Source organism: Tigriopus californicus, chromosome 10 (genome assembly GCF_007210705.1).
Source record: "Tigriopus californicus strain San Diego chromosome 10, Tcal_SD_v2.1, whole genome shotgun sequence".
Classification (NCBI taxonomy): Eukaryota; Metazoa; Arthropoda; class Copepoda; order Harpacticoida; family Harpacticidae; genus Tigriopus; species Tigriopus californicus.
This window is the reverse complement of record NC_081449.1, coordinates 3,120,222-3,134,316: the sequence shown is the minus strand read 5'-3', so window position 1 is coordinate 3,134,316 and position 14,095 is coordinate 3,120,222. Positions and strand designations below refer to the sequence as shown.

General features: G+C 44.6%; 5 protein-coding genes across 5 annotated transcripts; 1 reads left to right on the top strand and 4 right to left on the bottom strand.

Moving 5' to 3' along the window:
* Nucleotides 1-358: 358 nt before the first annotated feature.
* LOC131888072 (inner nuclear membrane protein Man1-like) lies at nt 359-4,172 on the bottom strand. The gene is made up of 3 exons (XM_059236855.1): nt 3,521-4,172; nt 2,557-2,916; nt 359-2,472 (listed from the first exon to the last, which is right to left on the bottom strand). The coding sequence occupies exons 1-3, from the start codon at nt 3,915-3,917 to the stop codon at nt 899-901; spliced, it is 2,331 nt and encodes a 776-aa protein (XP_059092838.1). The 5' UTR covers nt 3,918-4,172; the 3' UTR covers nt 359-898.
* Nucleotides 4,173-9,284: 5,112 nt separating this feature from the next.
* Nucleotides 9,285-10,597, top strand: LOC131888606 (protein ILRUN-like). Its single transcript, XM_059237505.1, has one exon. The coding sequence runs from the start codon at nt 9,703-9,705 to the stop codon at nt 10,405-10,407; it is 705 nt and encodes a 234-aa protein (XP_059093488.1). The 5' UTR covers nt 9,285-9,702; the 3' UTR covers nt 10,408-10,597.
* Nucleotides 10,499-12,362, bottom strand: LOC131888608 (uncharacterized). Its single transcript, XM_059237506.1, has 2 exons — nt 12,287-12,362; nt 10,499-11,004 (listed from the first exon to the last, which is right to left on the bottom strand). Exon 2 carries the CDS (start codon nt 10,990-10,992, stop codon nt 10,609-10,611), a length of 384 nt encoding a protein of 127 aa, XP_059093489.1. The 5' UTR covers nt 10,993-11,004; nt 12,287-12,362; the 3' UTR covers nt 10,499-10,608.
* Nucleotides 11,005-12,356, bottom strand: LOC131888605 (zinc finger protein 112-like). Its single transcript, XM_059237504.1, has one exon. The coding sequence runs from the start codon at nt 12,263-12,265 to the stop codon at nt 11,078-11,080; it is 1,188 nt and encodes a 395-aa protein (XP_059093487.1). The 5' UTR covers nt 12,266-12,356; the 3' UTR covers nt 11,005-11,077.
* A 520-nt stretch (nt 12,363-12,882) lies between the features above and the next one.
* LOC131888045 (peroxisomal membrane protein PEX13-like) lies at nt 12,883-14,025 on the bottom strand. Its single transcript, XM_059236822.1, has one exon. It carries the CDS (start codon nt 13,932-13,934, stop codon nt 12,948-12,950), a length of 987 nt encoding a protein of 328 aa, XP_059092805.1. The 5' UTR covers nt 13,935-14,025; the 3' UTR covers nt 12,883-12,947.
* Between the last annotated feature and the right edge of the window lie 70 nt (nt 14,026-14,095).

Below are 14,095 nucleotides of genomic sequence, written 5' to 3'. Positions count from 1 at the left end.
TTTATACTAACCTAGGGTGGAGACTTATTAATGAGTTACTGATGTGGTGGTCAATGCAATTACCTGCCGTGTTGGAGATTTCCTCGGTTCGGTTCCCCGGTTCCTCTCCCCGATCTTTTTCTATGTAAACTTTTAGACGCCAGCCACGCTCACAAACGGAGAAGCAATCTGATCCGGACTTTGACGCAGCGAATCGTAAAAATTTGGACTATGAGATGGCTGGCTTCGGTAGAAATAGAAATAAGAAAATCATTTGTTCCCGGCAACAAGTATTGATGGATTAATGACCGACTATGTTCGACGAAAAAGTCTCTGATCAAATAACGATTAAATTTGAACGAGTTGACGCCCACCTATGTTAACTTGGTTAGGGATGATTTATTTTCGTGGTTTAGAATACATAGTAAACAACTGAGTGTTCATTTGTACAATTTCCTTTTCTTAAGAGAGTAGGGGAGGCGAAAGTCCATCGAAAATCAGGTACATATGCCATTTCAATGCATATCGTTCTTTGTTCGTCTTCATACTTATCATTACGTGTTAGTTGATGATCGGAAAGGGACATCCTTTGAACGAGAAACGGAACGAGAAAAACACGAAGATGGCGAATGCATTTCCCTGTGTCTCTAGTTATAAGAGTGTGCAAAATGACAGTGTTCTTTCCAAAACGGGTTCAATCTCTCCACTCAACGTTTCCGCCAATAAGGGAAAATGGGATAAAGAGAGATGGATGGGGGACAAACAGACATTTATATGTTATGATGAACATCGACATCGATGTGTCGAGTTGCTCTTAGCAAAGGAAGGAAGTCGGGAAACATATACGTCATTCAGGTACTAATGGTAGGATGAAGGGAATATTCGAACCAATATTCCGCCCAATGGTTGTTGCATCATATTAGGTCTGGGGTTTCAAAGGATTCTTCTGGAAACGTGCATCTGGGAATCGCTCGTGGTATCGCTCCTCTCGGAGATACTTCACGGTTACAAGGTGGCCGCGGTACCATTGTCCGTGTAGGGTCTTGAACACTGAGCCAGCGTCATCCGTGGACCCACACTTGATGTACACACACCCCTCGTGGCTCTCTTTATCCACGGCCACGTGATAAATCTTGGCCTGGTTGGCGCATCTCCGCAAAATCTCCTCTTTCACCTGCCACACCCAACCGGGTCCGGATTTTTGAACGGTAGAATCGAACATGTGTCGCACTTTCACACAGCTAGTGGGAGCCACGGCCGGCGAAGCCACATTTCGGTTGAGCACACTGAAGGCCGACCCCTGCCATTGGGGCGTGGTCGAGACTGGAGGCAAGTTGTGCATTGGCGAGGCCGGCGGAGTGTGCACGAAGGATGAATGTGGACTAAGATAAGGGTTAGGGCCATGTTGGTTCATGGGACTCCATTGGATGTCGGGCAGCCATTGCCAGACAGCGTGCTCCTCGGCGAACACTTTCTGTACATCAACCCGGACTCGAGATTCGGATTGGTTGATGTACTTGACCACGGCGCTCCAGATGCGTTTCTTCCGTCTCTTCTCGCGATCTTGAGGTGGGATCAATTGGTCTCGGATGTGATTCACGGGCACCCAAGGACGAGCTCCACCAGGTCCTTGGCTCCGACTCACTTGGTGTTGAGCCACCAGGAGGGAAAGAACCTGTTCCACGAGCTCAAACACCTCTTGGTTCTCCTGAAGCTTTTGCTCTTTCCGCCAAACGTACAATCGGTACAATCCGTATATCAAGCCAAACAGGATCAATCCGGCCAAAACATAGACAGAGACCACTCCCAACCATTGGAAGACCACTTTTAGGGCTAACCTGGTCCAACATCCCCAATCTAGTTTCGGGTTGGCAAGAAGAAGCGAGTCTAAATGTTGGGGCTGGCTAATCACTTGACCTTGGGCATCCAACAATTGGATGCCCCAATTAGGTTTTTCTACTAGAATCACGATGAGTATGGACAAAAGGCGCTCTAAATCCGACCTTGGCGAGCTGAATTTGAGTTGCTCTGTAAGGTCGGAAAACGACATTAGCATCGAATCCGATTCGTTGCGACAAAGGTACTTGACACTCTGCTCGGACAAAATGGATTGCATGTCTTGGAAGAGTTTCATGACATCCTCTCGATCGTGATGATCCACACAGACTTGAAGCACGTGGTCCACTCCACAGATGGGAATGTGATCTGCCAGATTCGGCGAAGGCCTCAGATTCACGTACTTGAACACGACAATGACAAAGAACACGAGAGCACTGGCAATGATGAGCTTGGAGATGAGCGACGAGGAAAGGGATTTGCCTCCACCCAATAGAGAGTTATTGGAGGTGGTGGAACCACTCGAGTTGTTATGGTTGGACGAGCGCGAGACTTGAGAGACCACGGAGCCGTTCGCGGAAGAGTTATTCATTCGGGTGTTGGACGAGTTGGATGATAAATTGGTCGAACCCGCGGGCAAAGTCGACAAAGCCTCGCCTGGGATGAACAAAATAAAATAATGTAAAGTTGACATTGGGCTTTGTTTATTAAGCAAGTGTGAAAGCGTTATACAGCACTCACCCAAGGATCCGAAATCTTTGGAATTGGAGGCAATGGTTCGTCGCAATCCGGGAGAGACGACCGAGTACTTGGGGGTGTCATGTTTGTTCATGAAAGCGGCCGTGCTCTTAGGGGGGGACAGAGGTGTGCTGGCTGCAAAGCGATTCCCGCGATAATGAACCCCGTTGGATCGGAGGGTGGAATGCTCCATGGTCGAATCGAGACCGGGTGAGGTTTGCATCCCAAAATCCACTCGTCCGTCACCATCGTTGTCCATTTCACTCCCTTCCTCATCGTCATCGTCGTCCTCTTCTCCCTCTTCTTCATCTACATCATCTTCTTCCTCCTCTTCGACCTCCTCGGATTCCTCGTCGTCCTGACCTGTGAATGGAAAGTCGAATGAATTTGATTTCTATTATGATTAATGTTTGAAGTCATCTTTGGCAAAAGCAATGCTTCTTCATTTCATTTCCGAGAGATTAATTAAAACAGCATTCTCGTGCCAGTCTCTTTCTGGGTGGTTTCATCTTTGTGCATCGAACCCGACAGGATCTCAAAATCAGATTATGGTGTCCGATTCGAAGGACAGCACTAACCTGACCCTGACCAACCTAACTAAACTAAGCGTCTTTTTATGGCATTTAAGAACACCATTAGTTGCTGATTGGAATGCTGGAATAGACAGATCTGCGTTTCTGCTCGAAGATAAAGTAACATGTAATTGAATATGCGATCCATCATTGGGTCTGCCATCAAAATCAGACGGCGGTAGTCGGAACAAGAGAGAGCTGTCGTCTGACTCCAGAGAAGCAAACCAATCTATTTATCCTCGTCAAATGATGTCCAAATCCTGCTCATGTAGTCTGATGAAATTCCAAACCTGTTCAGTGTCTCCAATTGAACTCCGTTTCCATTCCAAATGAACACGTATATATAAGGATGGAAAACTCCGGCACTTGGCAACCATTTCAAACTTGCTACTCACCATTTGGTTGAGTCTCGTTCTCTTCTTCATCTTCGCTATAGTTCATCAAGCGTTGACTGCGTCCATTCACCTTCCCCGGCCTCATAACCGCACTCTGGTTCTTCTTCTCATTCCTCGAGCTATTGGACACCCGTCTCTGGGGACGGGCCGTGTTCACGGCCTTCTCCCCCAGTGGTCCTTCGTCCTCATCTTCAGCCGAACTGTATTCTAACAATCGATTCGAGACCCGTCGGCCACTAATGGACGCGGATTTGGCCTTGGCAGGGCCGTTTTGGGCGTCCAACTGGGTCAATTTCTTCAGCAACACCGACCGGGTGGAGGATGTAATGGGCGGGACGGGATAGTTGTGCTTCTGTAGGCGTGAACGCAACGCCTCATCCGTGATCGAGGCAGGCATGACCACAGAAACTCACGTCTGCGACAATGGAAATGAGACGTCTGTCGGATTAGGCCATGATTTCCATCGGATAATTGATCCACCCGCACTCGCCCATCAGACGTCCTTGGGGCATACTAGGAAGATACACACCACGGCCAGCCGCACGAGGGGAGTGTGTGCACGTCTGAAAGCGGGTGATTGACTTGGGATGGGGGTTGGACGGGCTGACAGCACACACGAAAATGAAACTGAGAAAAACCATGAAAATGACGAAAACACCAGGGCGGTTGATCAGGCTTGCTGAAATCAGAGGAAGCCAATAGGTCAGAGTTGAACTGCGTTAAGTTATTGAAGCATTTTAGTGGCCGATTTGACTCTATGAAATAGCTTGAAAAGGAGTAGATGCGGGATGGGAGAATGTTTTCATTACGTTTCTCTATTGGTTTTACAAAAGATTTACTGAAACGCTTCTTAGATTTACTCAACTTCAAGAGGTTATCAAGTTGATGAACTTGTGATTACTTGCCGACGTAGAGCGCATTGTTTGGGTGTTAGTTTTGACTACAAGCATAAGCATGGGCAATTGATACCTTAGATCATCAATTCACATATTTTGACCAAAATTCTTCACACCTGTGTCAATAACTTTAAAAGTGCAATTACCTACAATAACATATACGTGGGTTTGAAATGTAATCACTTATAATTATATTTACTTTACTTTCAAACTTCATTAATGGCAATTACTCTCAATTACATGTCATTTACATTTTAGTTTTCAAAACATAAGCTATAACATAAATAATATTTGGAAATGGGAAGACAATTGTCGGCATTCAATTTTACATCTACCAATTCAGCGTCAGGGGTTCGTCAAAGATGCTGGAATTTGGTGAGATAGCTTTGTCTATGGCATATCAAAAACTGAGTAGAAAACGATGGGAAATGTATGGTTTTGTATGCTGAACGACAATGTGTATCAAAAAAATGATTTAAAACAATGGCCTTGAAAGCGTGTCACATGGGTAAAAGTGTAATTATAATTTGAATCAGACAAAAGCTCAATGACATTGGTCCAAATGTAATTAATCATAATTAGTATGAGTTCAAATGTAATTCATTACAAATAAATGAAAACTTATTAGGAATTGCAAAACAGTTCTGCAATTTGATGAGATGATCAAAGGTAAATGAACACAAATGAAGACATGAGAAAAACCTGCAGAAACACTTCTCAAAAATATTAACGCCCATTGTAGACAATTGCCCTCATGCAACCGTTTAAGGCATAAAGGCACAACATCATGCATTCGAATTATGCCTTAGCAAGGAAATTGTAATCGCCGTTTGCAATCAATCTGGACGCCACCCCGTTTGGTCAGCACATAATCTGGTCAACAAGTCCATCATTTGGCAGCACTGGAACGTCAGTCGATTTAAATGGTGTAAAAGCAGATGAACAACAGTCAACTTTTTCAGCCGTCTCGCGTCCCAAAAAAATAGCCAGACTGACGCAGCGGCTCAAGATTCCAACAAGGTGACGACAGAGTTAAATCCACACATTGTAATTTTGAAACTAACGATGCACACGAACTAACGTTAAACAAAACTGAAAGGATGTCTAATGAGTGTGAAACAAATGTTAAATAACTTTGAAATTTCCATCCTTGAATTTGAATCCACGCATTCCTGCTCAAGTACATACACATTTTGTTAATCAGAATTTGGTCGCTCTCCTTTTATTGCCTTCGGCCGAAACAGCCTAATTATTTCATGTTTCCAAACAGGCAGAGAGGAAAATGAAAATACACGACTTTAAGGGTTGGCTAGAATTTGACTTGCATGCCGTGCCATTTAAACGTTCAAAAGTAATGAGCACACCTCCTTAGATTAGAGCAGCAGCCAGTTCGATCGGAAATTATGAACTATTGGATTACTTTAATCCAGATACTGCCTTGAAAAGTAGAATGGTAACTGTGAGTCATGAATTTCACACTAAAGACTGGCCATAAGTCAAGGCCTGGGCACGGATTTTTAGAGGCATGGACTTACAATGGAAGAGAAAAATTCGGATCGCCTAATCCATTCACCATCAACTAAACTGGCATTAAACATGTTCAACAGATCTCGACAAATGAGTTGACTTTACCAAACTTGGGCCCAACATGTACTTTAGAGAACTCAGGAGAGGTAGTCAAAGTTAAGTAATAATGAAGACATTAAAATTGGAATCTTGACCCTCCTCTTGAGTCAGCTGCATAGGATTTACGATGTACATTCAGAATGAACCACTTAAGAATTAAATCTACATTTCTTGCATCAAGAATGTAGTGTGAAAAGGGACTCGGAGCTGCTCTCACCGACCAAAGCAGATCGATTTGGCAGGAAACCCCTTCACTGTCCATATTTCAAGAAGTCCGTGCCGTGCTATGAGATATTGAAGCGCAAAAAATATGGTGACGTCTTCAAATTTAAAGAGCTCCCTTTCAACACGATGCAGGCCAGAATGAAGATTACAAGAAAGAGAGAGGCAAAATATCCAGAAAAATGTCCATTTTGTACTTTCAGATAAGCATAAAGCTGTCAAAATATCCAAACAAATATGCCCCTAAAACCTAAAGTGGGCATAACAAGTGGTCAAAACATGCAAAAAGACATGATATAAAACTAACTGCAAAGGCAAAATATCAAAAACAATCAGTGACAAAACAAAGACTGTGGGCCGCAAGGTGGGGTTTTGTACGAATAAAAAGGGCAAATGAGAGATAAACATACTCAAACAAATCTGAATTCCATTTCGTTATCATTATTATTTGATTGCATTTGTACCTTGAGTTACGTTAATTGAACATGTGTGTTGTCAATCAAACTAGCAAATTGCCAACTACCCAATACGGTCAAAAGCCCATTGATTTTTGCGGATACTTTAAGGAGTGAGCCTTGTCGGCCAATGCAAAGTGCTGGATTACAAAGCGACGCCATCTGATGCAAGCGCTCTCTGGGAGATATGCCATAGAAATGGTTTTTTTTGCATTTGCTGTTATCTTTTTATCATTCACCTAATCCCACCCAACCTCCCTTCCTTAACTCATTTAGCTTCCTCCCTTCCTGTCCTCCTACCTCCCACCCTCTCTCCCACTTCCCTTCTCTTCCTTCAAGTTCCCAATCCACCCCTATTCCTATAAACACTCTCCTCCCTAATATTCCTTGCCCCACCCCCTATTCCCAAAATACGTTCCTATTCAAATATAGCTGCCTCCAGTAGAACGTAGCGTAGCTTTGTTGAAAAGCGGGATTTCTTACGGTTGGAGAGGATGGTCCAAGATCTTGGGAACTTGGTCCGTCAAAAGAGGGGCTCGTAAAAGGGCTGTATTTGAACGTGCATTTTCTGATTTCTAAAAAAGACCCCACAAAAGTTAAGATCTTAGAAGAAATAGCCGTTGAGAGAGAGATTGCATTCATCTCTATAACAGAAACCTTCGGCCAGGGGTCTTAGATGAAGAACTAACCATAGTTGGTTTCAACTTAGTTCGTTGTGATAGGATTCGCCCTGATAATCCCATATTCCCACATGGGGGAGTATGCCTATATGTTAGGAATGATTTGCAAATTAGTCATGTACAAATGTCGAATGGAGAAGTAGAGGTCTTAATTTGTCATATACAAAGACTTGATAAGTCAATTGTAACAATGTATAGACCCCCTTCTTGTTCAGCAAGCTCTTTTTCGTCAGCTCTCCAATTCACTGGAAATGAGTTGGACCTGGCAGTTTGCTCGAAGGTTTTCTTTGTAGGGGACTTTAATTTTCCGGCTAGCGTTTTAGAGTGGGAGGCTAGTCCAGATGGGTATATTCCCATTTCGAAATCAACATCTCAGTCGTTCGAAAAGCTGGAAGAATTCGCGATCTTGCGCAATTTCTCCCAGCACGTTGGTGTAGCCACTAGAGAGAATAGCGTTCTCGACTTGGTCTTTTCCAATGACCCTGATGTGATCCAGTTTGTCCATGTGACATCGAGTAATCTGTCAGATCATCATGTTCATGAGATAGGGTCGACCATTACTAAGAAACCGGCGTGCTCTAGAGTAAAACCGGTCAAAAAGGTCAGTCTGGCTAAGTTCAAGTTCAAAGATGAACATTGGCCGTTGATTGTAGAAAGATCAGAAGGTAGGAGGAAGTTTGGGGAAGTTTACTCCAGTCTAGCAATCTCTGAATGTTTTCTGAAAGGTGGGGCACGGAAAAAATTTCATTTAGTACAGAGTTAGCATCACGATGCTAACTCTGTACAAGTCGATTGTTCAACCACATCTTGAATATGTTTCACCTATTTTGGCTCCAATGTATTCAGTAGGTTTGCAAAAGGTCGAACAAGTCCAAAGATGTTTCACTAGGAACATCACAGGAATGAGAGAACTCTCGTATTGGGAGAGACTAAAAAAGTTGGGACTGTACAGTGTTCAGACAAGGTACGAAAGGTATCTGATACTGTAAGTCTTCAAAGGCATCCATGAGCTTTGTCTCAACCCAGGATTTAGGGTCAATTCTAATGACCATTGAGGCTTAACGTGCGTTTTGAGAGCACCTTCTTATTGCTTCTTATGAAAAATGCCTTTATTTCAATGGCACAAATCATTAATTTTTTTTGATCGTCAGAGGTCGCGTGGGGGAGAGTACCTAGAAGGCAAGCTGAGTGGCTGACCCAAAGATCAGGTGCAAAAACCACTGATGCGGGGATTGTTTGATAAACAGATCCACAGTTTGAGGTACAAGAAGCTAGATTGTCAATTTAAAACCTCTTGACATTAAACAGACCCAAAAAGGTAGCTAATTTGGAAATTGCCTTCCTAAAACTGCCAAAATTCCAGCCTAGCACACCCTGGTTTCAAACATTAGAACGCGATCTCGACTGGTGCCGTTCTAAAGGGTATTACAACTTTTGATGAAATCAGTAAGTTTGTCAAACACATGCAAACAGTTAATCACAATGCCAATATGATAAGCTAAACATTCCTACTTTGAATGTGATATCTCAGATTACTTTTGAAAAATTAGTTTTGAATTAGCTCAACTTTGTATGTTCAATCATTTAAGTGAACATTTTACAAAACATAAAACAACCAATCAATATTCTCTTTTTTTTGCTTCAATTCAGGGCACTTGACAAGGGACAAAGGTGTCAATATTTATTATTAACTTATCTTATCTTGACAAATTATAACATTTTTCTCTTTAAATTTAAAACCTATCCCAATATCATGGAGCAACAGGTTTTAGAGAAAAACTACCAACGCCTTAACGGCGAGCTCCCCACCATCAAATGTTTCAATTATGTGATGGGAAATATTTCACCAACTAGGCTTCCTTCTCGATTGATATCATCAAAACATTCAAAACCCAGGGTGGCCTATGCACTTCAGGCACGGTCAAATCATTAAGAAGAAATTAATCGAAATTCTAAACCCCACTCTATAGTCCCTCTCCCATTTCCTAAGAGTCCATATATCCCGACGACCAAGAACCAACACGACGGCCCGATGGTCTTGTTCCATATCAAGGTCAACAACGTTCCAATCCCAGTCCTAATTCCACAACCGTTTCCCCACAACAGCGCCCCCTAGGGGCCACAAACATCAGCTGCCTACTAGCAAGTACTAGGTAGTAGGTACTAGAGAGTACTTGATGCCAGTGGAGCACCACTTCCAATCACAATCCCGTCAAATACAAGTGCAAGTGTGCTGAAACTGGTGGTGCAATCCTCTGTCTCCCACGGATTGATTCACTAGCCCTAGACAGCTCTAGACAGCCATGGAAGTGGACGAGGTGGAGGGGTGTCTGTTGGCCCAATTCGGTTCCATGCAGACCCTGGACCACGACGACCTCATTTCCCAGATGCTCCGCTTGGTGGGAGGCTCCAGTTTGACCACGGAAGCGGCTACCTTCTACCTCGAGATGAATCAGTGGAACGTTCAGGCTGCCGTCTGCGCTTATTTCGACCTCGAAGCCGGTCCCGAGGCCCGTCTGGGCCCGCCCAAGATGACCTTCGTCAAGGATGTGACCATCGGCGAGGGTGAATCGGTGCCTCCCGCCACGCGATTCACCAAAACGTGGGCGGTCACGAATCCAGGGGCCGAGCGGTGGCCCGAGGGGTGTGTTTTGGTGTTCAGTTCGGGGTTGCAAATGGCGGAAGTGGGTCGAATAGGCGTGCGGTCCCTGGCTCCGGGTGAGCAGGCCGACGTTTCAGTGGATATGACCTCGCCTGCAGCTCCGGGGATTTATGAAAGCAAATGGCGCATGAGCACGTCGTCGGGGTTGTTCTTCGGCGATACGATTTGGGTCATCATCACGGTGGAAGTGGCCGGCACGTTGGCCTTGACCCAACAGATGGATAAGTTCCATGTCTTGGATCAGAGCAATGCCAACCATAGGAACAGTGATAATCGACCTCAGTCCAATCCTTTTGGCCTCAAATCTCCGCTCCCGCCGCCCGCCAATGAGGATGCCATGAATTGAAGGACTAACTCGCCACAGTGCATTTCGAACTTCATGTGGAACCTGTGGAACGAAGGTTGAGGGTTGAGTTGCCCATGCGAATGTTGCCAGGCACTGTTCACGCCAACTTTATTATCATTATTACTATTATTATATCCATATGACATACCACGCCGCCACTGAAATACAATCAGGTACGAGAAATAACGAAGCCAAAGCGGATCAATCTGATTTTATGGCACTTTTCTCGCGATGATCCTCGCGAAAGGCTCGCATCACGTAGGCAATAATGATGACATTGACACTGGCGATGGCCGCAATAGCCGGGGCTAACATATCCCAGGGGGATTGAACGTCATAAGAGTCCCGTAAGATTTGCTGCACACCAAAGAACACGAGAATGGGCACGGTGAACATGAGACCACTGTAGAAGAAAAGGGCCAATAAGGCCGAATTTCGGTTTTCATCGTAGCTCGGTCCTTCGGGAGAGCGGAAGAATTGATTGGAAGTGTTGGGTTGGACAGTGGATGACGAGTCGTTGTCCGAACCAGAGTTCAAGTGGTTCTTGGTCACAAAGAACCCTCTATTTCGATTGGGAGTAGTCATGGTCAGGTTAGCCTGAAAAAGAAGCATCATCCAAGTTACTGCGAGGCTTTAAAGAGTCATGGAAGCATTGGGATTATATTCAAGATTAATCAACACATTCAGCTTGCTCCTTATAAGTGGAAAAAGCCGTCCATTGAAGGTCAGTGCGGGCAGCAGACTTGCCCGCGATCCCCTCTACCAGTTCACCCGCACTTTTTGGATCTAGCGTATGGACAGAGGTCAGATGACGAGGTAAATGGAACAACTTGACCTCAACCTCGCAAAACGGGCAATCAGCCTTGACCGGATGGTGCACATTTTGAACATGTCTCTCTAGCGTGCTCTTAACCGGAAAGAACTTGCCACAGATCCGACATTCGTAGCGATTTTCACCATGAACCTGGTCCATGTGAACCGAGAGTCGGATCACCAGTTTGCCACACACCGGGCACTCCTGTCTAGGGCATTGGATTTGGAGATGAACCCGTTTGTGATGACGCTGAGCTTGATAGTAGTCTGTGAACGTCTTGGAACAAGACTCGTCGGGACAAACCGTAGGCGCACTTTTACTCGGGAATTGAGAATGAGCCATCCGGAGATGCTGCGTCATGTTTGGCACCAATTTTCCACATTCTTGACATTCAGTTTCCAGGTGAATCCGCCTAAAATGAATCTTCAAACATGCTGCATTGGCCATAGCCTGGCCGCAAAATTCACAATTCACGGCAGCTTTAGGCGCTACCTTGCCTGATTGAATTGAGAGTTTCGGATCGTGCGATCGTTTGTGACTCATAAGAGCTCTACTGGAACTGAACGACAGTTCACACATATCGCAATTGACTTTCTCGGATCCCCTTTGCTCGGGTCTATGGCTCTTTTTCAGATGACTTTTAAGCTTGGTGAAAGTGAATTTATCCTCACAGAATTCACAACTGAACATGGTATGGAACCGCTTGACGTGATTGTGAAGGCCTCTTTTGCCTTTGACAAATTCATCACAGAACTGACATTTGAGCCTCAGTTCGGCGTCCTTGTGGTAGCTTTTATGCGCTTTCAAATTGGCCTCGTGATGAAAGATCTTACTGCAAACATCGCACTTGAATTCCTGCGATTTTATGTGCGAGGCCATATGCGCCTCCAGAAAGGTGAGTCTTTGGAAGGTGGTTTGACAGATGCTGCAAGTAAGCTTGTCAATCCTATTTTGCAGAGCTAATCCCACTTCTAGACCCTTGTCCAACCATGCGTCCGGATCGTTGGAATCGTCCTCAGGATCAAACAAGCTCTCACTCGACATTTCTGTCTTGCTCTTTTTTACCTTTGGTTGAAGGAAGATATTTCAATGTTTTGCACCCTTTATTTGCTTTCTTCTCATATCAGATCACAATCAGGGTGGCTACATACAACATTCATTATCAAACAAAGTTCAAGGTTTGAGCGGAGCTATGGTTGAGTTTTCATTATCTCTCAGCTTCTTTCGAGATCGAAAAAATCGAGCTTTTATGGCCATGTATGAAATAAGCATTTGGTTGTTTCCCATAATTCAGAAGCACTGGCAAAACTTTGATACGGCAAGCAAAGAAAGTAAAACAATTGTAACCCTAAATCTGGCGCTGAAATCAAAGCTCGTCGTTTCTTTGAATTAAACGTACCTGTTAATAACGTCCAAAACTATAACTAGGGTGCCTTCAGTTTTTGTAGTATGAATCCTTTATTCCTTGAATGTTTATGAGCATGAACTTATTAATAACATGATTATATCCAAGACATTAAAGGGGTCTCCATCGCTCTCCACTTTACCAAAGCAAACTTTGCTCAATCAGTGCATTCCATTTTTGACTCAATCTAGTATATCATTTGATACTAAGAACGAATATCCAACGCACATGCTTGAATTCAATACGTGTCACAACATTTTGCAGAGTCCCGTGAACTAATGCAACGAGAGGGGTCGTATATTTCAAATATTAATTATTAGATTACGAGCTCGGACCTTGAGGGAATAGTCGGTCAAAATCCGACTCGCCCATGGGACTAGGAGGGGAATGCCGAATGATATCGGGATTGGATTCGGCGGCTAATCTCTTGCCAATGACCTTGACATAATTGGCGGGCACAAGTCCTACTTGCCCGCTCTTGTTAGCGGCCAGAAGCCAGCCTCGAACCGTGGATTGAGCCCCTTTAGGAGCGATTCTGATTTCCTCTTCCTTGGTAATAGTCAAGTCATTGCTGTTTTGGGCGATGTAAGCGTATTGGGCCTTCGCCAAGTAGTGCTCGCCCACGCCTTGGCTCCAAGGTGGAGATGATTCGGGCTTCGTTTGTTTCTCTTGATTCTTAAGCATCTTCCAAATGAAATATGGCGAGGCTAAAACCAAGCCTAAATAAAGCATAACTGGCCAATTCCTGGGCTTGTCTGGACCTGACGGAGACGAAGTGCATCCGGCTTCGCCCCATTCCAAATCCAGTCCAAGGTCAGAGTGGCCGCTGGCAGAATTCGTGAAGAGTCTCATATACATCTTCCTTAAGAATCGAATTAAGGCCAACGAAGACAAAATCTCCGAGAGCTTCAGCTTCATCTTGGAGAATTGTTCTATCACTCCCAGAATCGCTCTGAATGATGAGTACAAAGCGTGGTAGGTGGATTCAAACATCATGCTGATGGAACTGAAACTCTGCACGATCGATTGGATGGTTTCGAATGCGGGACGAGTATTCTCCTCTGCGAATTGTACAAACTCGGGTGTATCGCCTTCAAAGTCACGTTGGTTGTAACCATAACCACCGTATGGGGGTATAGAATTGTAGCCATAGCCAGCTCCATAACCCCCCGGGCCTGAGTTCATGCCATACATCCCACCATAGGAATATGAGTTTCCGGAGTAGAAAGGACGGGCCTGGAACCTCCCCGACGGCCGTGGAGGCAATGGTGGAGGGGCACCTCCGCCATCACCACCTAGGTTATCCATGTTACGGCAACACTTTTATTCAGGTGCTTCAAGCAATAAGCTGCTATCTTCCCATTGTACTGACGTGCGCAGCGAAGAAGGTGCGTAGGTATGAGATAACATAGGAACTTGTCAAACAAGTTCCTCGAACCAACATCGGTACACTTGGTTCGAAGTGAAAT